At 34.3% G+C, this 25,202-nt stretch overlaps 1 protein-coding gene across 1 annotated transcript in view; it reads left to right on the top strand.

The window, feature by feature from the left end:
• The window catches only part of itfg1 (integrin alpha FG-GAP repeat containing 1), a 111,210-nt gene that overhangs the window by 20,048 nt on the left and 65,960 nt on the right, over positions 1-25,202 (top strand). Inside the window, exons 7-9 of the mRNA XM_006641369.3 lie at positions 67-134; positions 6,581-6,662; positions 15,307-15,401. Coding sequence (XP_006641432.3) covers positions 67-134; positions 6,581-6,662; positions 15,307-15,401 — 245 coding nt within the window. The remainder of the gene's footprint in view (positions 1-66; positions 135-6,580; positions 6,663-15,306; positions 15,402-25,202) is intronic.

The raw sequence follows: 25,202 nt of genomic DNA, 5'->3' as shown, positions 1-25,202 counted from the left end.
TAAGCAGTAATTGATGAAAAGCTTTAAAATGTTGTACGAAATCATGTTTTGTGTGTTTTTTTGCAGACCTGTTCCTAACATCCACAAGCTCTGACATCTCTGACATTAACTATTTTGAGACATGGTTGAACAAGGTACTTGTACATTTCCTTTTTATTTTCTACTTATGCTACAACTTTGATGACAGGATTTTGCAGTAGTCCTTGCCAAGGACTGGGTTCTGTGCATGGCTTTCATGGGCTAGTATGCAGTTAGATGTTTCTTCTTTCAACAGTGTTAGCAAATCGAAATTAATACATGATTAAAACATACATTTTCCATACATTGCTGACATTCCACAAACTTATTTTCGTTCTAACTCATATCTGGAATGCTATGCCAGATGTCTGTCATTTGGTTGCACTTGAATGCTGTGACATTCAGAAAGGCAAGAACTGTGGAATAAAACTAAAGAAAACTCTGGAAAGAGTAAGACAATAATTAAGAAACAGCTAAAGGCCCTGTAATTTGTTTTAAGACATGTCAGGATCTTTATTAAAACTCTTTTGGTCATTTCATTTCTCAGCAAGTTACATGCCTTTGATGTTGATGGAAAATAAAATATCTGTAGCTTCATTATGAAACTGGTAATCTTGTTTGTGATGTCCTCAAGGTGAAACTAGCTTTTCCACATCTCTGGAGCAATATTTTTGATTCTGATCTCTGGGTATATAATTGGGTGTGTAATTAAAGGGTATCAAGGGCTTACAGATAATTTAGCCTGAGTGACCTTTTATTTTAGACAGCTTTTGGGATGAGCAATAAATAACCAGCATCAACTGGCATCTGCTTTAGTTAATTATGTGGCTTTACGTTGCATTTCAAAAACCTGCTCTGTTGCCAGTTTCTAAAGGGAAATTTGGATGTTCTGAACTTTTTTACAAGTATTTTTTCTGTTGTTGTAGCTATAAAAGAGTCTGTCATTTTAATGTATTTTAATTTTAGTTTTCTCACATTCCCAGAGTTGTTTATTTACGTATGTGAGTTTTTTGTTTTGTTTTTCTTTTGTCAGTCAGGGTTTTAACTGGATTTGCATGGGTCTTTACTTAATCCAAGAAGAATTCACTTATCTAAAGAAACTACTTTATTTCTTTCATTTGTCCCCCCCCACCCCCCCCTTGATAAAAAGGATACATATAACATTTGGATTCTAAATGTTGCTACCATAAATCATTGATCAGTTAGGTTTGCACAGGCAAAATAGATTTATATTTGCAAAAAAGTCAAAGTCAAAATGTCAATAATGTGGAGTATAATTTATGCAAATTTGTTTGTGTGATGCACTTTTTAATAAAAGTAATATGGAATCTGCTTTCTTTTAGAAGGAATATCTGAAGTACTGAAATTTTGTCTCTTGTGCAACTATCCTTGAGCATCTGTTAATCCATTTGCATTAAAATATAGAATCATATTGCAGAAATGGTCTTGAAAAATCACGGGGAAATGCATAATGCATCAGAAAACACTGAAAATAAAAGAAAATATCTGTTGTAAACAATACTTACAGAAACAGTTCATTCACACAAAAAAGAAAAATTGAAACTGATGAAAAACATGGAAAAGATCTGTTTTGCATAGAAATTCCCCCTTGGTTTAGAAAAAACAATGCATTAGGAATTAGGAAAAAAATCTAAAGGTCACTTTTAATATTGTTTTTTACAAACAGTTTGGATTTTTTATCTTTATTCAATTTTGATGCATTCTGTTGTTTGGTAGTGAGTCACCAAGATTAAGAGAAAATATTGTATGTGCCAAGCTAGTAATATGCTGAGTGTCTGCGATGGTCTTGTCCTCTTTCAATCCCAACATTACTGGCATGTTTATTACATGTATTCTATATATGACATCAATAGCTCAGATTTAGATCACCATGTCATATAATCTCACAAGGCAGGTTTATGTGTATTGCTTTTCAGTGCTGCTGTCACTTGGATAAAGGTCAGAACTTGGTTTGCTGGTACCAAGCCATGGAAGTCAGTGTTGCTGTCCCCTGCAGTGCTTCAGGGCCTTAATGCTCCAGTGCATGCTCAGTGTATGCACAGATAAATTTCATTTACACTCACGATCCACGGTGTGTTAATAAAGGCACCCAAATTTCATTTCAAGAATGCACAGACTATTTGATATGAAATATTTCAAAGAAAAGGTATTGGCTGGTGTGGTAACTTACAGTAGGAATCGGTAAATGTTCACCTTTTCTACTTGGGGACCATTTCGTGTGAAAACAGAAATAAGGTCAAATCAGTTAAAGCAAATATATTCATTAATAACTCAAAATAATTCCTTGCTTTTAAACTTTTAACATCAGTTAAATACCTGTGTCATAGAAATTAGTTGGCTTATATTCTGAATAAAAGGCAGCCTTCATTATCTACCTGTTTTTGTAGTTCTGATTGCTAAGCTCTGAGTAAATAGCATTCCTGCTGCTGGCACTGTGAAATGCATTACAGATCAGTGCAGAGTCAGTCCTGCTGGTAGTTCTACATATCTTTGATTCTTTTTTTGCATTTAATCAGTGTTGAACTGGGCATTGCAGCTTTTGAATACTGAAAACATGAACTGAGAACTCAGCTCAAAGCAGTCTGTTTGTCTACACACAAGTGTATGTTATTTAGGAATAATAAGAAAGGTTTAAATGAGACTGGATGCTGCTGAGGAGGATGGAATAAAAATATGAACAAAAAAAAATTATATTTTAGCAGGAAAGTGAAATGTTTTTCATAAAGAGACTAAAGATCATCACTGTCTAAAATATAAAACTATTAAATTGTTCAAAAAGATTTAATTAGTTTATTTCCTTGCTTTAAATAAAATATTCTTTAAATAAGATTAAGCCATTTAATTTACATTTACTTTTTGAATATGAAAACATGTTATGTGAATGTCCATCACAAAAATATGAAATTGTTTACAACTTTTGTAAAATAAAATTATTTGTAAATTATATATTTGAAATAAAATAATAACGCAAATGTTCTATATTGTTTAACTATGTGAATCTTAATGGAAATGATTATATACTTCATTAGGTTATACATACAGTATGAACCTCCAGACAGAGCTGGGCCATTTTCATATGATCTTGCCCACCAAACTTAGGATGTATTTTCTTTTTTTCAGAAATATTTTAAAATGATATCCTCCCCATGAAAAGATGTATTGTTTCTGTATTTTGCACTTTAAAAAGCAACATTCATTATTGTATTACACAATTTGTGATATTAATTAAAAATAATAAAATTGGATTTTAGTAATGTTCCACTGCTAATTGGTTCTCTTTGAAATGGACACCCGTTAATGCTCACCAAATTGAATTAGGCCAATTAAAACGATACAGCTTAGGGATTTAAAATTATGTATGGGTGTCCATTGCTTAATGTATATTATGTAATGTACATGTATATTGCATGCAAATGCAAATGAGATTAGACATAATTTTATATATGCAAACTGTGCCTTGCAAAACTATTCAGATCCTTCCTAGAGTTTCCCATTTTTTTAATGATGCATACTATTTTTATTATTTAATATTATATTCACAACCTGCATGGTCAAACATGCTCAAACTTATAAGGACTTATAAGTTTAAGATACGTTATTTATCTGGTGGTGTCCCTACTTGTTTGATCATTTCAGAGGGACAGCCTGGTCTAGACAGTGTTGTGGTTAGTAAAATGCACGTTACATTTCTTGACGATTGAGTAGTTTGTGCTCACAGGGATATTCAGAGACTTCAACATTTATATAGTTATAAAATCAGTGACTTTATCCCTTACTTGCTCTGAAATCTCCTTAGTGTTCATGATTGCATCTTTTACTCAATATTCAATACCTGACCAAGGAACCTCACAGAGACAGGTGTTTTATTCTGAAACACAATAATTACACACAGGGTGTGTGGCACAAAATCAACTAATTGTTGAACAGATTTAAAGGTAATGTTGAGCTCCTAAATTCATTTTGTGGTTTGAATATGTGTGAAATTGTGACTTTTCCATTTTTCTTTCATATTTTCTGTTTACTTCTTTATCCTTTGAAAGTGAATTTGTATACAGTATGTTACATTAATTTCTTGTTCAAAATGATTTGGCTGCAAGTTTTAAAGCAACAGAAAGTGACAGCTGTGCAAGGGTCTGATTACTTTTGCAAGGCACTGTATATGAGTCTTTACTGTATATTATAATATGTGGATTGACATAATTGTAGACAATTTTGTGTAAATTGTCTGTCTTTCAGATGTATGTTACAGCAAAACTGTATATTCCATCAGAGATAAATGTGTTTCTATGTAAATAAAAAGGAAATCTCAATCTGGAATAGTTATTGATTGTCTAGGTTCCAATTCAGTATTCGTAATGACAAACAATGGTTTCTCAGCACCAATCTTCTTGTGTAAAAATCAATTAGCAATCACTGCTTTTTATTGTGTTGCCTAAAGAAATCATCCAAGACTGTGCCATCATTATGTTACTGACTATTTTATAGTAGGCAGTATTACAGAATAAATGTTCAGTCCTCTGTTCTTCAGCAGGGGCTGCTCTGCTAACTGTGCCTCACAGTTCCCAGCAGTACATCGGTTGGATAATTGATTGAAACATTTGGTCCATCATAGGTAGTTACCCGCGGTTATCTTCCCCTCTGATATCAAGCTGCTCGATCTCTGCAATCAGTGAGAACAACCAGCACACTGAGCACATGCCTTCCATCACAATCAGCTGCCGCTCATCCATTCTTCATCACTGCGGGTGATTCTGTTGGTTATTTTTTGAGCTTCAGGAGCTACTGTTTCATGCCAAAGCCATTTCGGTAACATTTGGAATATAACAAAGAATGATTTTAAGTTCAGCTTCCATTGTAAATGAGATTTTTTTCAACATTTTATTTATATGCATACTTACAGGTTTCCAGTCTTCATGTAGCACTTGTACCCAAATAACGTTAGCAGGGAAGTGTTTCTAACAAAATCCCTTTGTCTTCTAGTGTATGCTAAATTCATAATGATTCAAATACTAAGTATTCCCCTGCAGGAATTCTTAAGCACTGAACAGTGCACCCCAAAAGTGCTTATTGTGCGGTTGAATACTAGCAATATGAAATTAATTTGCTGGAATAAAGTCACAGCACATTTGAAATCTTTAAAATACTTTGTCATAATCTATTGATATGACAGTGCAGATTGATGGCAGTCACATCTTCTAGTGATGCAGATATTAAAAGAAAACAGTTCAACTTCTTACCTGTTTTTTTTCTTCTGTGCCTTTTGATAAGACAGCCAAAGGAAGTTTGATTTGGTTAATTAAATTTTTAAATCATCATTTGTTTTAAGATTTAGTTATGGTCTAATAGTAAATCCATGATTAAATGTTTAACATTAATGGTATATGAGTGAAAATAATGTGATTTGTTTTCATCTTATACATTCAGTTTAATTAACTTTAGTGTATGGTACAGCATCTGTAAATCCTGTCTATAGTGGAACAAAGTTAAGTGTGTAGATACAACTAACTGAAGGTCAAGTACTGTATCACTGTTAAATAAAAGCTACCACAAGAAAAATAATGAGGACTAATTGTATTTATCTTTAATGTTAGGCAGAAGAGTAATGTTCTGAAGAATCTTTATACAGTAGCTATTTTCAGTATAACAGTGCCCTGTTGTTCTGAAATGGTCTATGTTCTCTTGTATTTTTCATGAATCAACGTTAAGTTAAATGGTTGTGGTTCAGTATTTAGTAGACGTTTACATTGGTTGACTTACATGACTCTTCAGTTGATTTAAGAGAAAGGATGTGGAACATGGGATTAACCAAAAGCTCTGATTAGAGCATAAGAAAGAATGTTTATCAAGTTGTAATAGGGTGAAGGGTAAATTGTTTCAAAAGCACACATTTGGAGCGCTATGTATGGCACAAGCAGCCTTTGCTGTCAAGAATGAAATGTATCACATGGTTTTATACATTCAGTGGTGGAGCTTTATTTTGAAGGGACTTTCAAGATTCTGCACGCCATAAGGCAGGAGTCTTGATGTTTAAAGTCAAGCTGTAGTTCACTAAAGAAACACTGCACAAGTCTGACTGTGTGACAGCTGAACTGTGAAATCCTCCCTCTGAAAGATAGGGCCCATGACATATCCTAACAGCAAGGGAGTTCTTCTTATAGGTTAACTAACTTGTTGTCCTTGAAGCAAGACACACTGTGTGGCAGCACTCTTCAGCTTCCAGAGATATCTAACCTGCACTGCTTGTTAAGTTTTATAAAGCACTTAACTCTTTTGAACCCGAGTGTGTCTGTTTCAAATACATTTCTAATTACATCTGAAAAGATTTCTGAAGATTCAAGAAAGCACAATTGTGATGTCTTAAAAAAAAGTTTATTCTGTTACAATATTATTCTCAGCCTTAACTAGTAAACAAAATTATTTAAATATTTTCAATGAAATATCAAAAAACAAATACTAAATTAATCTTTAGTAAGATAAAGGGTGTGACTATTGATTGTGTATTACGGATGCTACTCATTAAAATATTATTGTTTTAAACTAGGATGGGAACTTCTCCAAAACCACCATATTGAAAACTCCAGATAAAGTGGCTATCACTGGACAATCAGCTTTTGCAGACTTTGGTAAGATTGTTCTTTCTTTGTTGTACAATATTCATTTTACTTCATTTTCACATCAGTTCTCTTTCCCATTTCTATTAGATTTTATTGAAGAAATTTAATTCAGACTGACAGTAAAATCTGCACATACGGGCCAGAAATCATCTTAATATTTTTCTTAAAAGAATATTTGTCTGCTTTTTTGGTCTGTGTAGCAACCATTTTTGTCATAACCTCCTTAAAAATATCCCAATTTCAAAAAGCTTGTTTTGTCTCCTTTGATTTTTTTGCATGTCTGAGATGAAGATTTAGCACATATGAAACATCTTCAGCTTCAGCCACCCAATCTCTATACCTTTCACATTAACAAACATGCTTTGTATTTCCAGTGGTTAATTTGTTACCAGAAGCTAATTCTTTACTACTGCAAATCATGAGCTATGTTTCTTGTGGTGGACACAAGTGTACTTTCAGAATTAACAATGCAAATTCAACTAATCTGAATACATAATGTCTTGGGAAATACTGAAAGGTTGGTATTTAACAGCACTTTGGAAGCGTATAATTACTGTAATTTAAATAATTGATTAGAAAGGTGAAATGGTAAGTAAAAAAAAAAAGCTTTTCCCTGTTTGGATTTTGGCCTTTTGTTCAAAGCACTTGGTTATCTAAGCAAACAAGGACTCTTCATTATTATAATCTGTTATTTTCTGTGTCACTATGGAAATTTCATTTCATCGGTTACCATGGTTAGGATGATCAATCCTCAGGAGGCTGTGTATTTTTAAGAGAGGTGTTTCTGAAGAGGAGCTAAACAAAGGCTGTGGGCCAAGGTTTTAGATTTCATTTAGCAAAATCTCATTCTTGGTATAGCTTTTAAGTTAAACAATGGCAGTGTTCATAAGCAACAATGCAAGATAAGAGATAGAGCTTTATTGCTTTTTGTCTTGTTTCTGAACCAAGCACTTTTGTTTAGGAGTCTAATTTTCTTAACTTACATAATCATTCCCTTGTTATAAAAATGCAGTTAATTATATGGGCCTATGGGCATAGTTAAATAGAAGGAAGCCATTCAGTCAGTTTGACATTTATGCACTGTGGCATTTATTCCATGTTAAAGACTGACGATTGAACTTGTAATTTAGGACACCTCATGACAATTTTATGGTAAAAACTTCCTATCACTTGTATGTTAACACTTCTGTCGGGGAGTCCCATATTCATGTAATAATAATGTCGAGGTCTTCATTGCTGTTTTACTGTTCAGTTAGATTAAGAAAACGGAATCTCTTTTCAAGCAACCTCTTTTCATGTAAATCAGTTGTAAAGAAGGCTGTAACATTGTAATGTTTTAGTCTATATTATTTTTCTTTCCTGAAATATGTAACATATTTCTGTTGCCTGCTATTTATGTGTTGGAAGATTGATTAGCTGTACACCATTTATGTTTTAAGGGCATAGTATGAAACAGTAGGATATAGGTGTAAAATGAAGTTAGTTGATTTTAGTCCGTACATCCTATGTAATCATGCAGGGGACGTCTTTGCTCAATTATGGAACCAGGAATGGGTATAGGTATCTTAAATTACTGCTGATTTTCTACATTGCTTTTAAGACAGTTCCTAGATTAATAAATGCAGTGCTGGCCAAAAGTATGACATAAGAGATGACCAAATACACATTTTAACATCAGTATAATTAATTTATTAGTTTACACAATTATTCTGCGATAAAAACAACAAACTTTGTTAGTCAATTTTAAACATTGTTTTTTTTTTGCCTGTGGAAGTAAATTTCCTCTTGTTTTAAATAACCACATAGTCTATGCTTCTAGCTGTAGACAGCATTTTTTCTGAATTTGTGGAATTCCAGCACTAATCAGAGTATTAATCTCATAATGCATTTTTCTTTAATTTTCCTTTGATTTTGATCTAAAATCTAGGTCTTTGGTTGGTAAGTGATTTGAGAACCTAAGTGACCAGATTATGTTCTGAAGGACACAATGGTCTCCTTGTATTTTCAATAGCATTTCAAAATAGTATGCATTGTCACCTGGTATTTCTCTTTATTTAGAATTGTAAAACAAGAAAGACTTCCTTTTATATAAACTCGTGGCTTACTCTGTTCAGATTTTCCTGTTTTTACCTGATGAGCCGAAGTGATCATTTTATTTTTGTGAATGTCATGAAAGTGATTAACAGATATTAAGTGAAGCATATGTTGTGATGTATCTCGCGAACGTATTTTTGTACCTTTGGATGTCTGCTGCCATGCAACACTATTAATCATCTGTATCAGGAGCGATGCACCTTTACTGAAGATCACAGCAGGGGCTTCTTACATTTCCTTAGGGATCTGTCCAATCCATAGGTCTCACTCAAGTCAAGTTATAACTCACCTGAAGTTGGTTTATGGGTCTTTGCAGCAAAATAGCTAATCAGTGTAAATCATTCAAGTTAATGGACTGCTCTCAGTGATGTAGTAAAGCTTTGTACTGTTCGAAGGAAGTTAAGACTGTGGTACATAAAAAGGGTATAGGTATTTTTGGAAAACTGCTGAGTTTGTGAAACCATATTTGTTTATAGGCACTTTCGGTGTGGCAGGAGGGTAGGGTTCCTCGGACAGGCTTTGCATTTAAAATGATTGTTATTGATTTCCTGGTATTCAAAAAACGAACTCCTTGGGTCATGTGAAAGCCGAGACAGAAACATCTAGGGGCTGAAGGGAATGCAGTGCACTGTGCTGCATGCTTAATGATTTATGGGGCTCTGCGTGGACTGTATGGATTGTGACAGGGATATAATAAAATGTTGGAATACTGTCTTGTAATTAAGATGAAAAAAATAAATAAAAAACAAATGTCCAAGTGGTAGAGAGCCATGTGACATTTGAACCTTTACTGAAGCTTTGTTGGCTAAATGAAAGAAAATCTTATTTGTTTTCCTAGACCTTTTATTTCTTGCACTACTTGCAGTGGATCATTGCCTTGTATCCCCTAGTGGTTCTTTCTCTGCATCACTTCATCCAGTATAATTATAATACCTTATTCTGGGCACAGTTGCAGATGATGTGTTTTGCTAAACTTAACCAAAATACAGAACAAAACAATTGTTTTTTAGTTAAATTGTCTTAATAAAAGAAAATAGAAAAATCAGCTCAGGTCTAAATTGGGATTATGAGTTCAATCTCTGTACTGAAATCATTGATATAAGAGAATTGGCATTGGCAGAAGGACAGCAGATACAATCCACCTCTATTTTTTAAGCCACTTTCAGACATGCAGTTAAGGTTTTCTAAAAGATTTCATGTTTAACTCAGTTCCTATTTATGGTTTGAAAAGAACAATTATAACATCTTATTTTGATATCTTGATTTAATTATAATAAATATGAAGTAATAGTACATTGGGCATTTTAAGATGATTGTTGCACTAAAAATTTAAAGTATGTAGAACTTCTTTATTTAAGACCAACGTGTCTAGCTGTCCAAAAAAGCCAGAGCCCAAAGAAAAATATTTACCAAAAGGCAGAGTGTTCTTAGCTGAAATTCCAGGTCACTGAGTGACCATGCCTTCTTCTTGTCCTGAGTGATTCTAAAACTCTTAACTTAGTTCTTTAATATTTCATAAATAAGGCGTGAATGCAAAATGTAAATGCATGAAATATATTGTACTATTAATTTTGTCAGTCCTTGATTATAATAATAAAATATTACTGAATATTTACTTTGAAAGGCAGAAAAACATCATGCTTAATAATATTCCAAACGGTTATTTCATATGAATAGCACTGCTTTAATGAAAGCTTGAAAATACAATTTAAACTTTTTAAATCTATTTTAAAACCCTTAAACAGATATGTTAATCAAAATAATAAGAACAGTAACTTTGTTTAATTATAAAAAACAGTTATAAACCCTCTGGACAGTAGTTTGTTGTTCAAGATGATTATTTTCTTGAAAATAAACTAACATTTTAGAATATATTCTTACCTCTTTTTGAACCCTAACTGTGCATAGTTTCTAGCAAGAAGAAATATCACTGCCAACCTACATATATTTGAGAGGGTTGTAGTATACATGCATTTTGTTCTCAGTTCATAAACAACAGAGAAATACAGTGCATATTGACTTATACATACGTACACAGGAAACAGACCTGAATTAATTAGTATTAGTTGAGGTTGATTAATATGTATACGATGATGAATTTTGAAGTAGCATTTGTTTTCCAGATAAAATTTTAGTCTACACTTGAAATTCAAACTGTCTGCATGTTTACTTGCACATTGTCTATTGTTTGTTTGTACATTGTCTTGATGCACTGTTTGCACTTTGTTTTGTTTTTTTTACACTTGTTTGACAATCGAGAGACTTTCTGTAAGTAAGAATTCCATTGTGCCAGCACCGGTTACATATGGCAATAAAATTTATAAAGTTCAAAGTTCAAATGTTTTATGAACAATCCATCATTGTTGAGTTTTGTAGGTTGTAATTAACGTACCATTCTTCATTTATCCATTAACTAAATTTCATTAACCTATGTGATCGTAAGACTGAAGACTGAAATTATTCATCTGTTCATGGTCTTGAACCACTGTTTAAAATATTACTTTTTTATTAATTAACAATTTGTTTAGTTCTGTATGTAGGCCATTTGTGAGACCCCTCTGTATGGTATGTTCTTTAAATACCAATCAAACTAAATTTCAAGACTAATTACTATTAATACAGAGAACTTCTTCTTTTGAAAAACATGGATTTGATCTCAAGGGATCACACAAAAGCAGATTCTTTCCTTTTAAATGTAAAAGAACTTAAACTTCATACAAAATGAAATACTATATTCATACAAAGTGTGAACAAAGTGATGAGTCCTTTAGACAATGTGATGTTTGATGTCCATTTAAAATTATTCCAGGCACACTTTCACAAATTCCTGTGTTTTTTTTTTTACTTCTTTTTATGCCACTGTAAAGAATGCTTTCAAAACCTATTCTAAAATGACCTTCCTCTGAAGATGCACACCCTTCTCTTATTGCAGGCAGAAAGAGTGCTGCAATTTAGAGAAAGACCAAAACTTTTTGAACCACTTCTACTACCTGAAAAAACAGAAATATACTCAACCTTCAATTTTATTTTTTATTGCCCAGAATCAACAAGGTTGATGTACTCCTAAAGACTGCTGCTTCAATTAACATGAAGGATTGTTAGGAGTCTTGCATCCTCCAAACTCAGCAAATGGGGCTCTCATAACCAAGTCCTCAACAGCAGAACAGGCAAAACATGTTCCACCTTAAATATCTCAGTGGATCTTCTGACAGACCAAGGCTGCAGCAGAGAGACCTCAAGCATCTTGGTCTGCATCATTTTGAATCACAATTGCATTCTGTCAAGATGTGTGGAAGATGGTGTTCAGTGGTTTCTCCACAAATAGCAGATGTCATACAGAGACTTGTTCCATCCCTAGCACATGGTCCAAGCCCTTTGGTGACCAGCTAATGGTGACCGAAGAAGGTCAGTCATGTCTAGAAGCTCATAGTCATGATCTGGGAGCTGTTACAAGAGGATTGTCAAGGCCTTGAGTTGAGGTTGAAGTGCATTTTGGCAGCTACAACTGTGAATGTGCAGCCCTTCTGAGGATCCACCATGCTCAACCATTCTGGGGGCGAGGCTAGAAAAGGTTCCTGAAAAAATAGTCTGCCTCATCACTTATGATTAAATAGTCCCATCCAGAGGAATCACCTTCTTGCCATTGAAAATCACAAAAGATAGTCTAGACAAATTTACACAGAGTGCTGTACTTCATTTGTGGCCCAAGAACTCCAGAGACATGATATCAATATCACCCTAAGTGAAAACTGATGAAATGGAAATGTTTACATTTCCCAAAGCATACAGAAGCCCAAGGTATACAGAAGTGACCATATTTTCTTCTACAAGTGAAAATCAGAGGAAGAATGTCAGATTCATGGAGCTCAGTTTGTCATCAAGCATGAATCATCAGCCACATTCATGAGTTACCTGTTGGAATCAGTGTATGCCCCTTAATAATAATAATAAACTTTATTTTATATGCACATTTAAAGGTGGCTTCTCAAAGCGCTTCCCTTGACTCTTTGTCTCAAATTAACAAGGAGCCATGGTAGGCATCAATACACTGGATATGATTGAATTTGACATTGCCCATATTTAATATCATGCTTAAAACAGGAGTTCATGACTCCTGGACCCCATCTTATCTGTTCAAATATGTTCATCAAATTAGATCTCAAACATCACCTGAAAAGAAAATGAAAGCTCTCTAGGAACCAACCAAAAAGAGGAGAATGCGTTAAGGAAAAACTCTTCATCCTCAATCAAGAACAGAGGAAAGGTATAAGCACTACTTGGGAAGATGTCAAGACAGCACACATGGAGCAGATCCATCACTGAACCATTTGAATTCCAGACTGTAGTCAAACTTTGGTTTGTCATCGTCGACTCTGATGTGACTCTGTTTTCATTATTTCTGATTCTAATAAAGAGCATAAAGCAAAGAGCATGGAGTAACTTCAGTCAAACTCCAGTATGGTGATGATGCTATAGTATGTGCTTTGACAGAAATGGATCTCCAGACAAATGTCAGCAATATTCATTAAGGTATATGAAAATTAAGAAGACCAAAATTCTCAGCAAGTGCAAAATTCACACACCTTAGTGACATTGATTTTGATTCACCATGAGTCTCTGAAGAATTAGAGCATTTCTTATACCTTGTGATTTAAGTTTCACAGATGACTGATATTGATAAAAAAACACCCAGCATCACCTGAAATCTGCAAATGCAGCCTTCAGCTCTTGAGTTTTTGGGAAAACTGAAAACAAACTCATTCTCTACCATGCAGTCACCATTCTTACTTTATCGTAGGGAGCTGAATAATGAACAACATTAAGGAGACTCATAAAATAATTAGACTTGTAGATTGTAGATACATAAAGATTTTATGTATTAAATGAGAGGAGAGACTCATGAGCATCAGTGCTCTCACCTGCGCCGGCACTAACAAGCATTGAAATATGACCATTCACTATCAGCTCTGTTGGGTTTGTAATGTCATTTGGATGTCAGACTTTGGGCTCCCAAAGAAGGTTCTCTTCTTTTGATCGTAGCCATGGCAGTCACACCAGAAGAAGAATTTCAGAGGTACATTAAAATAATATATGAAGAAAACATCCTACAATCTGAAGGACAGCAAATGATTGCATGAATGGGTCTTCATTAAACAGTATAACAGTATAATTTTGTATCCAAAAAATGTATTGCAAAATGTAAATAGTTCACCAAAGGAAATGCTTTATTTGAAATGTGCTGTATAATGGTTTCATAATCCCTTTGTAACTGCTAAGTGAAACGTTATAATCACATGTACAACACTTTACAGGGAATTATGAAGCCATTCTACGCCTCATTCAAATAAAGCATTACTGGAGTTTTGTTGTGTTTTATTGATTTTGTTTTTTAACATTCATGGGTACCAGACTTGCTTATTTGTGAAAATTAGGTGAGAATTTTCTGTCCGAGATATTAGAAGGCAGTGCCCTTTTTTCATTCATGTGATATAGTTTCCAAGTTATTTCCTGCAGATGTAGTGAAAACCATCTTAGAAAACTGCCAAAGCAATTAACTGAGATAATTAGTCTGTTAATGGTTTTAAACCTATAATTCAAAAGTGTCAGTCCATGTTTTTATTTGATAAATGTCTATAAATACACTAGAAGGTTATGTTTTTGCCAAAGTTCTGTTCTGTAAGTAGGGACACTGATCGGCTTCATTCAGTTGCAGCCTTTGTTTTATTATAATGAATCTGAAGACTTAATGGATACAGAACATATGCTAGACAAAACATTCCATCTGCTTTATTATACCAGTAATTGCTTTTTGAAGTGACAGTGCCCTGTTGCATAATTCATTAATTGGATTTACTATAATCAAGAATCACAATGACTAGCACAATATTAGGAATGAAACAACTTGCTTATTAATATTTTTACTATTATTTTGTTGAAATACCTAACTGTACTCAATATTGTCCAATAGTGCCATTGGACACAGCTTGTTATAAATCAGCATTATTTATTCTTAATAATTTGATCTTATTACAATGTTTTTGACACAAGTAGATGGGCCATCATTCATCACCTCCTTGGTGATCTAATCTTCAAGCAGCATATGGAGATGATGTTTCATGAGAAATCATGTTTAAATCGATGATGACTTTCAGAATTGTGTTATTAATTGAAATTGACATAGCAAAAAGCAAAAGGTTCCAGGATGTGTTTTTTGATCAGCAAACAAATACATGTTCGATAAATGCCTACATCCTCACACATTTTACCTATATACCTCTAGGTATTGCACAGGTACAACAATGGCATTTTCCTTAACATTACATCAGATTTTTTTTTTTTAATGTGACAAAAATACAAATGCATATAATTTTAGTTCAGAGTGCCTTAATACCAGAGGCAGAAGTCACATGTAAAAGGCAGTGGGTTGTAATTTGTTGTACTGATGTATATTCACCCGATTATCTGTTGTCTGTAATTCACATTGTTATCATGTATACTTTATTCTATGAAAGTCATTAGGTGTCTGAAGCAGCCTCACTTTTTGTTTCCATTTTTGCAGATGGTGATGGGTTTCAAGACCACCTGCTGCCTGTCTGTATGGATGATGGCTGTCAGAAAAGTGCAATATACGTCAGCAGCCCAGGGAATAAGGAGGTACTGTATGCAAAAGCTCTGCTTTTAGCAGAAACGTGGAAGGAAACAATTTGTCATATATGACATACAAGGACAAAATCCTTTATTGGCTTGCAACATCTGTTGTTTTGTAAAACTACCTGTCTGTAAGTGCTCTTGTGCATAAATGTTGCTGATCGGAGGTGTTGTTTATTTACTGAAGTGCCTCATCACTGCAAAGAGGGTTTCGTGTTTTTTTGGGGGGTACTCAGTGACCCTCAAATTGGTATTCTTTTTTTAAGTAGAATATTTGTGTTGAGTCATTTTTTTTTATACTTGGTTTCCAAGGCGAATTTTTGCATACAATTGTAATTGGCAGGTCTTTACACAAACCGTGTCATAGTCACATTTTGTGCAGACGGTAAAACGGATAGAAAAGAAGCATATTTTGCAGGAGATAAACAAAGTAAGACTTTTTTAGGGAAAAATTGCTGGCTTGTTTCCAACATTATCCTGAAGGGGTTTACAAATCAGATAGGTCTTACAATTTGTGACTGCATAGCCACTTTTTGAAACAAACTGTAGAAACTCTATACTTTTGACACCAGTATTTAACACCGTTCTGTTTTACTTTTCATATATTTATGCGGTATCGCATAAAACAAAATTCAGATATTACAGTGAATATTTGTCATGTGATGGTTAAATGTCCAATAAATGAGAAGCATCTCCAGCTGCAATTGTGAAGATTAGAGAAAGCCTTAGATACAGTATATCCTGTTTTAGAAGAATATGTGTGATCATATTTGTATTTTACAAGTATAATGTTTTCATTAAATGTAAATCCCATTTATATGGATAATATTTGAACAATACTCTTTACAACCCGTGTTCAAAGGAGTTCTGTTTAGGTAACCAGTTGCAATATTAGTAATATATATCTGCCAGGATTTGGGCTGAAAGCAGACATGTTAATGTGCCTGTTATGCACAGAACAGCCCGTAAGGGAAATGCACATACAGCAGAAGCATATGGTTTGCTTGCTGTAATATATCTGGAGGAAAGTCCACCCATAATTCTTTGTTGAGCCATAGACTTTATGCAATTGCTAAAAATTGCATGAGAAGGCTTGAATGCTACATAGTGTACATGGAGAAGGAAGAACATGTGATATTGTTGGGCATTTCTGGAATTCCTCATCCAACATGTAGAAATTTGTTCAATTTTAATGTAGCGTACAGTATGAGATGTTAAATTTCACACACTTGACAATAATTGCTATCTGTCTTTTTTAGTACTTAATTTGTTTAGTATTTGATCCATGAAAAAATGCTAGTCTTTGCAGTAAATAACTAGTGGTCTCATACTTACACATGTGTGCTTTCCATTTTTAGTCACGATGTCTTAAAACAGTGAAACATATCTGTCTCCTTCCATGGTGTTCCACAATCCAAGCAATTTCTTAGGTCTCTTAGGTCTGTAGCACGTTGACACCACAGGTAAGGGTTAAATTGGTTTCATAAAGGCCAGTTATTGAGTTAAATTGTTATTAATAGTCAGACTAAGACTAAACCACCAGAACTAGACCTATGCATTGTTCCCTGCCTGCACATGTATACTGAATAAAACACGCTACTGCAAAAATTCAAGTACAAATGGCATACCCAAACTGAAATAATCACAGGCAGTGTTGTTTTGATAAGTGCATATGTAGAAGACGAATGATCATATGAGCACTGAAGCTTTCGAAATGGCCATTATCAGTAACTGACTTCTCAAAGCATCATTCACAGTGGGATCAGTTATGGTTGATTCAGTTCTTTATATGGAGAGCTCAATGTCTTCTTTTCAGGGGGAAAATCTTCTGTACAAACCTTCCATTTACATTTTAAACGTTGGTTTCAGCCAGGAAAAGAAACCAGGCAGTAAGGAAAGGACGTATTCATGAGTTCTGACACTTACAGGTGCCTTCAAGGTTGAGAGAGGTTTGTCACAGTGATAGGTGATGATCTTCATGCATTTTCACTGTCTCAACAGTGTCACCTGCACCCCCTGCTACTTTTAATGAGGCATTTGCGTTATTTACACATTTGCGTGTAAAGCATCTGCGTGGAGCATCTGTAGAGCAAAAGAATTGCCATGTTAGTGCTGAATGAGCTGACAGCACCTTCATTCATTTTGCGGAATGATTCAGCTGAACATTAGCCAAGTGTCAAAGGTTGACATGCAAAATCTTTGAGTAGTCTTGGAGGTTGTCCTAATCCACTTTTTTTCTGTTTTGTGAAAACAACAGCTGCCAAGTTTCACAGAGCATTTTTCACCAATTCACCAAGAATATCACACTCAGTTTTATTCAGTTGTCAGTAAAGCTGCCTCTGTCAGTGAAACATTGTGTGCTGTTGGGTGTCACTGATAAATAAATAAGTCGCATTAAAGTGAATAGGTTGAACACAATGCTTCACTGATAGAGGAAGCCCTTCTGACAACTGTCAGTCGCAGTATGACGAGTCTGTCCTGAAACCACAACAGTGGATCCCGTTAACAGTTCGCAGAGTGTAAATTGCCACTGCAGACATTGTTTAACTCAATTATGTCCCAAGAAAGCACAAAGTCTGACCCAGCCACTAAATCTTTATGTGCACAAACACTGCATCCATTTCGTGTTTGAATTTATGCCTCTGTCCCCCCTCTTTCACCACCCCACTAACAAACAAAACTTATCAGTGCCAGATGCAGCATTACAGTTAATGTGTGCAGTGTGTACTGCTCTCGATCACTGGTTCAGCCCTTTATCTCAATGTTGAATGCATAGAGAATAAAAACAGAAAAGGCTTTGGCTTCTTAACTAACTAAGGTTCTTCAATTTTCAAAAATATTTTTGCAGAATGTTTCAACTCTTCTTTTTTACTGTAAATACCTCCAATAAGTATATATAATAGGGAAGATACTTTATTAATTTATTAAACATAATTTATAATTTAGTTGTTAATTTTAAAGTAGAAGAGATGTAAAATGCACTGGAGCAGTATCCTCAAATCCAAGCCCCTCAAAGGAATATATCTCATTATATCCATTCAGCAGTTCTCTTCAAGACATAATCTGCACCATCTAGTACACGTGAGGGTAATTCAGAGTTCATTAGGTTTCCATATTACTCTACTTCATTTATTATTATTTATTTGCAACAAAATACCGGCAAAGAAAAAAGGATAATTCCAGTGTTGATTGTTCATGCAAACTAAGTTAGACTACACCTTTAGTGTGGTTTTCATGTCATACTGAAAGGAGGTTGAATAATGGCATTTAAATTAATCTTTTGTTCACAAACACTCTAGTTATGACTGTTTTTGTGCTAAACTCCTGCACTGTTGGTTCAAACTGGATTCAAAAGTATGTACAATACCTTTCTGCCATTGGTATGAAGGAGGCAGGACTAAGTCAGTGCACATTTACTGACTCTCTGGGGTGTTCACAGCCAGCAATTTATAACCTGGGAAGATGCTACAGCCAGACATAGTCCATGAATGACAAACCATGATTTAGGAGACTGTGAATGATAATATCTCAGCAAGAAAGAAGGAGAGGTCAAAATATGATATTTTGGGTAGGAATGTCTAATTGCTGCAGATGTCAATCTGTAACTATTGATGACAACCTGAGTGCACAGAATTACAAGCCTTTTCTCCGGGCTGATTCTGATTTGACAGTATTTCAGCAGGATAATGGTTGTGTGGCAGCAGATAGTTATCCCGTGGATACCCTACTTGCTAGAATTGAGCTCCACTGAACATTTGTGGGATGAGTTTGGAAGATTTGGCATCTAACTATGTGGCTATGTGAGGGAACAGGACAGAATACCATAAAATAACATGAGCATCCTGCTGCAAAGCATGGGTTGCAGATAAACAGCTTAAGTGGCTTCTTCTTATTTCCTTCTTCTTCCTCCTCCTCTTCATGGCCACATACCCTGATAGGCTGTGACTTTAACAGTAGACACACAGTGTGAATGCTGTTAATCAACATAATGAATTTAATTTGGTCATGTCTCTTCAATAAAATGTTAGAAAACATGGTACCAAAAATATATATAATTGTTATTCTCCTGAAAACCTTATATGAGTTTTTTTTTTTTACATTTAGAACCAATGTTTCTTCTGATGCTTGGTATATAATCATAATAAAATGAGAAGCAAAATTAGCCAAAAGACTATAAAGGCAGAAATCAACTTGGAAATTAGCAGTTTTCTTACTTATCAGTGCATTCATAAATGATCTCCCTGAGTGTGCAAACCTAAATTTATTGATATAATGTAATTCTTTGTAACGTTGCATTTCTGTGTTCTGAAAATTTAATTTCTCAGACTAATGAAGCATGTTTTATTTTGCGTAGAATCAATAAAATTTAGATTTGCTTGCATTATTATGTTTCGGTTTAATAAACAATTGAATGAAAAAAGTTGAAAGTAAAACACTTTATTAGAGATTGTAAACATCTATTTGGATGCCAATGAAAAATGTTTATATGTATATAAATTAAAGAACTCCTGCTGATCAACTGAGACACTGTTAGCTTGCATTTGCCAACTTGTTTAGCAGGTGTGTGTTTAGAATTAGATGTTTTAATGTTCACAATCTGATTTATTGTGTTTTCAGAGGAAATTAATGCAACACCTTGTTTAAATTTGATGTTTTTTTAATTTTACACAACTTCAGGGATATAGTTCTGATCTGTGAAATATTCAAGTGTGTTGCATAATACACTTAACGTGATGGTTCATACCCAAAGTGAATAATTTTAATTGCATTATCTTGTAATGGTTAGTTGTGCTAGTCTTATACTGGAGTCTTTTAGTCTAGCCATAAAAATTTACCCTCACAGACTATATAGAACATCTCAAGGTTATTGTATTTTGTATCACAAAAGCAGTACTGTGCAAGTTGGAGGTTGAATGTGTTTCACTGAATAGCCATTTAAAACATACATACTGTAGGTACTGTCACTTAAATACTATACTGTTGCTGCAGACAGAAAACATCACTAAATATGAGTGGGCAATACAGTCTGCATCATCTTCATCCTAATGTGTTTTCCAATGTGTTTTTACTATTAATATGTTTCTTTTCTTATCATTTATGTATGTATTTATAGTATATTTTTCAGTTTACACTCAAGGAAAAAATGATTGATTTGGTGCTGTACATTAATATATTATATGGTGTCACTGGAATGATCAGCTTTTGACAAAGAAAAATTATAATATAAACTTTCACTATGACATGGGTTAACTAGTCCCTTTGTTTTAGTTTTTGATTGGGCAAAAAAGGTGCCATATGTACAGATCTCTTTGTGTTAAAACCTTGTAATTCCTCTTATTTTCAAGCAAAACCAAAACATGTCGACAGTGTATTAAACTATTTTACCCATCACTAATGCATGTCATAATTTAATTCAAGCACTTTGCTTAATGGTTTACAAATATTACATTTTTGGTGTTCATCTAAAGTGAACAATATTATATTATACAGTGACATTACAGTGACTGGCATTTTTGAAAAAGAGTTTAATTTTTCATGGGTATTTATTTTCAAGTAAATAATCTTCATTGTTTTGACTATGCTAATTTGTTACTCAATGTATCATTGCCTTAAACGGTATTGATCGTGATGTTTCATATTCTGTTGCTAGTACCTTGGATTAATTCTGTTTAAGATTATTCAAGTGATCTACCTGTGTACTATATGTGGAATCTGTGTTACCTGTAGATTCAGGATTGGCATAGCAAAATACAGTAAATGTAATTCTAGGCATTTAATTGTTAATAAGATAGTTGCCTTCAAGAAATGGTGTTTCTTACATTAAATTAAGGATTCGTCTTAATTTTTCCCAATAAATTTATAGATACAGTGGTGCTAGAAAGTTTGTGATCCCTTTAGAAATTTTTTAATTACTGCATAAATTTGACCTAAAATGTGATCAGATCTTCATCTAAGTCATAAAAATAGATCAAGAGAACCCAATGAAACAAATAACACGCAAAAGGATATACTTTTTCATTCATTTATTGATCAAAATGATCCAACATTAAATGTCTTTGTCTGAAAAAGTATGTGAACCAGTGAAATGTATTGCCTTCCTAAAAAAGAATCTTCTAGAATAACCCCTTTCCATAAACCAGTTTCTGCCTTTAAAGGAAAGCACTGGCCTCAAAAGAAGGCTGACCCTTTGTGAATTGATTCAAAGTCGTCTGGCACAGTGAGTGTGAAACTGTGCCGTTTCAAGCTGCAGCCACAGAGCCACCCTGCATTCATATTAAGCCACTATGCCAGAGATGCTCCCAGCTTGGATTTCTAAGATAGACCACTGTGCATCAATAATGGTGCTTACATAATTTGGCCAGCATTAATATTCTGAATGTGTTCAACCTTGTATTTTAAACGAGCATAAAAATGCACATCCACCCCCGTGCTTGCAAATATTTCACAATTTGATTTACATACCCACAATATTTTATTTCCATTTTTAAATTGAGATGTATTTTGTAATCTTGTTGAAGCTTCTGTGGTAAATGACTATAAAGTGCTCCCCCTCTTCTCCAAAAATATGCTGCAAGGCTGTGTGCCAAAATCACAGATCATGGCTTCTTAGTCACATTGTAAGAAGAGGACTGCTCTTTTGTTGTATTTCCATAGTCAATCGTGGTATTCGTCTTTCTGAATGTTTTTACTGGGGAAATGTGGTCACATCCAGAATCTTGATATATAGGTTACATGTTCAAAGCCCTTTAAGCAACTCCCAATTTGTTCACTATGGGCATCCACACAGTACTCTTTTTCTATTAATTTATCTTCATTTGTAACCTGGCAAAGATTATTTGCATTTGGTATATTGTAGAAAGAGAACAGTTTTAATTATCCTTCCTTTGCATCAGTCAGAGCTGTTCAAGTTTGGTCTTTGGAGCAAATTGCAATATATGTTGCTAACAATCTGGCATAGCTTGGTCATGAGATTGATGTCAGAAGGTCTATTTCTTCAAATTGGAATTTTGTGGTTTGATTCTGTTAAAATGCTGAACTTGATGGTTTCTTCTGATATTCTTTAAACTAATTTAAAAAAATATTGTTCTTTTTAATATTTTTTTTTGATGGAAGACGAGTTAAATTATCTTTTGCACAAAATAAGCACACCAATATCTGTCTGACTCACCCGGTAGTATGCAGTGAAGACACAACAGGCACTCTCACTGGCATACATTTTTTAAAACTGGTATTATAGGTTTATTAGGAACAAGTAATAGGTTTATTCCATGGTGAAGAAAAGAAGAAAGAGAACACATCATTTTGGCCGTGGAGCCTTCTTCAGGTGTGAGCACCTGAAGAAGGCTCCACGGCCGAAACGTTGTCTTCTTTTTCTTCTTTTTTTCAGCATGGAATAAACCTATTACTTGTTCCTTTGCAGCCTACGCATGCTGACGCAGCTACCCACCTGAACTTATAGGTTTATTGCTATATATCTCAGTTATCACGTTTTATCCATATGGCTTATCATGGATCCATTCTGGAAGTCCAAACCAGCCGACATTGATGTCTGTTTTTTGGATAGCAATAGTATAGTGACCAAACCTTTAATAAACCATTACTAAGAGATATTTGGCTTCTCGACATCATTGTACTCAGGGAAGTATGACAAAGCATTATAAAAGCAACAGTAAAATGCGTTCCTTTACAGCATAAGGAAAGCAAAAGTTTGTGGAAAAAAAAATAGAAAACACCTGGGTAAAAGAGTGACATGTCCATTAATTAATTATGGTTATGCAGAAAAATGCTAGACAAGCATGGAAGCCTACAATTATGGCTGTCATGGCTGCAGACTTAAGTGATTTTGAAAAACGATTCATCTGGGGGGCTCATTTGGCGGGAGCTTTAAGTATGTAAAACAGCTTAACAATGCATGGTAGCACGTACTTCAGGATCGTAATATCCATGCATTAAGTTGAAACGTAAGGCAAAATTGGCATACCACTAGAGATCAAATGGATACAAACGTCAGCCTGTTGTGCCCAGCACCCTATTAAGTTACTTTACATTGGTATTTCCATTTTCTTGTCCACTACCTCAATGTTTAAGAGATATGACAACAGCTTTTGTGAGGAGTTTAAAAAATGTTTGATAAAAAATATTTTATTGTGCTCAACATCATTATACTTTATTTTAAAAAGCAGCTTAGTCAGTGTCAAAGTTAATTGTGTACAGTGTATGTGTTGGCCCTATTAATCTCATCTCTAATATATTCACCTTTAGCGTGTGGTAGTAATTTGTTTTGATACTGTATTTGAAGTTTTATTTTATATTTTACTGTACTCTGGCTCCAAGCCCTCCAGTTATGTGTCTGTTGGGAGCACTTAGAGAATGTCTCAAAGACAAACTTGATTTGGTTTAAGATGAATGCATGTTCTGTAGGCAGAGCTCTTACTAGCTAAAATATTTATTTTTGAAAACTTTTTTCCATACCTGCACATCTCTAGAGATACAGGATGAACCGCAGTGTGGTACATAAACACTCCTATGCTGAATTATGTAGATGGCTTGTGACATCCTTGCTGAATTCCAAATCAGTCCGTTTCTACTGATTAGTTGTGTAATTCAGAGTATGTTCATGAATTTGTATATATCTGAGAGAGAGCCTAATCTTAGGGTGAATTTTCTTACCCTAGCATCATCATTTAAAGGCTTCAGATTATACACTGGGAGGAGCATGCATCGCATGATCTCAGTATTCAAATTTATGCTTAACTCTTAACTTTAAAGTAAGTAAATGTGTGCTAAGAACTAAATAACCCAAAATGGCTGAGTTTTCTAGCATAGTAACTCAGCCATTTAGTAACATAGTATCCACGAACCAGGCGAAAAGCGGTGTGACTTTAAAGAGAAGGGGCAACCATTTTCTCACAAAATGCAATGTGAGATGGAAGAACTGTCTTACTCTATTCCATATTCCATATTCCAACAGTCAAGATCCCATTTGTCTGGTGTAATGTCATAAATAAATAAATAATAAATAACACTTACACTTATATAATGCTTTTCTGAACACTGCACTCAAAGCACTTAAGTCACAACCCATTATTGAAGCCATACCCGAACAGAAAAATCTAAGAAGGCAACGAAAGCTTGCTTCAATGTACAGAATGTAACAGAAGAGGGATCATTTTACAATCAACAGTATGTTTGTTTGTAATACATTTATCTAAACAACTGTATTAAAGTTATATTATACATAACTTATGTGTTATATTATATATAACATATTACATATATGTGAATGTATGTGTTGTGTGTTGCACAAAAGAAAACTTTGCCTAAAGGGGTACGAAAATAAAACAAGTACCACACAGTATTTTTTAATGTAGGGAGACAACTTGTAATTTAGTTGTGTAGTCTTCATAACTGTGCATGTGAGTCTCAACGTGATGTTCAGAATCATTCTTTTCTAATTTAGATGGCAGGCAATGGTGGTGAAGGTTGAAAACGTGTGAAGTTACCACTGGTGCTAGGGATAGGAATGTGTTTAAGACCTTGACTGTTCTGGAAGGTGGCTGAAGTAATTCCTGATCTTATCGTAGTCTATATATTTTTTTAATCCATTAGTATCACCGCAAATATTTTAAGAAAAAAACACGTCTTTAGTTAAACGGGGCTGCTTCTTCAATGTGAATGAATGCTTAGTTGTGCTGCTTCTACTAATGGGAATTGTCTATTACTATTACCAATATTACTGTAGTTCCTCTTTCTAAAAAGTCACACAGCCGCACATTTCCTGAAAAGTACCACCAAATCACCATAACA

The sequence above is a fragment of the Lepisosteus oculatus genome, chromosome 20, assembly GCF_040954835.1.
Source record: "Lepisosteus oculatus isolate fLepOcu1 chromosome 20, fLepOcu1.hap2, whole genome shotgun sequence".
Taxonomy (NCBI): domain Eukaryota; kingdom Metazoa; phylum Chordata; class Actinopteri; order Semionotiformes; family Lepisosteidae; genus Lepisosteus; species Lepisosteus oculatus.
This window is presented reverse-complemented; position numbering and strand designations above follow the sequence as displayed.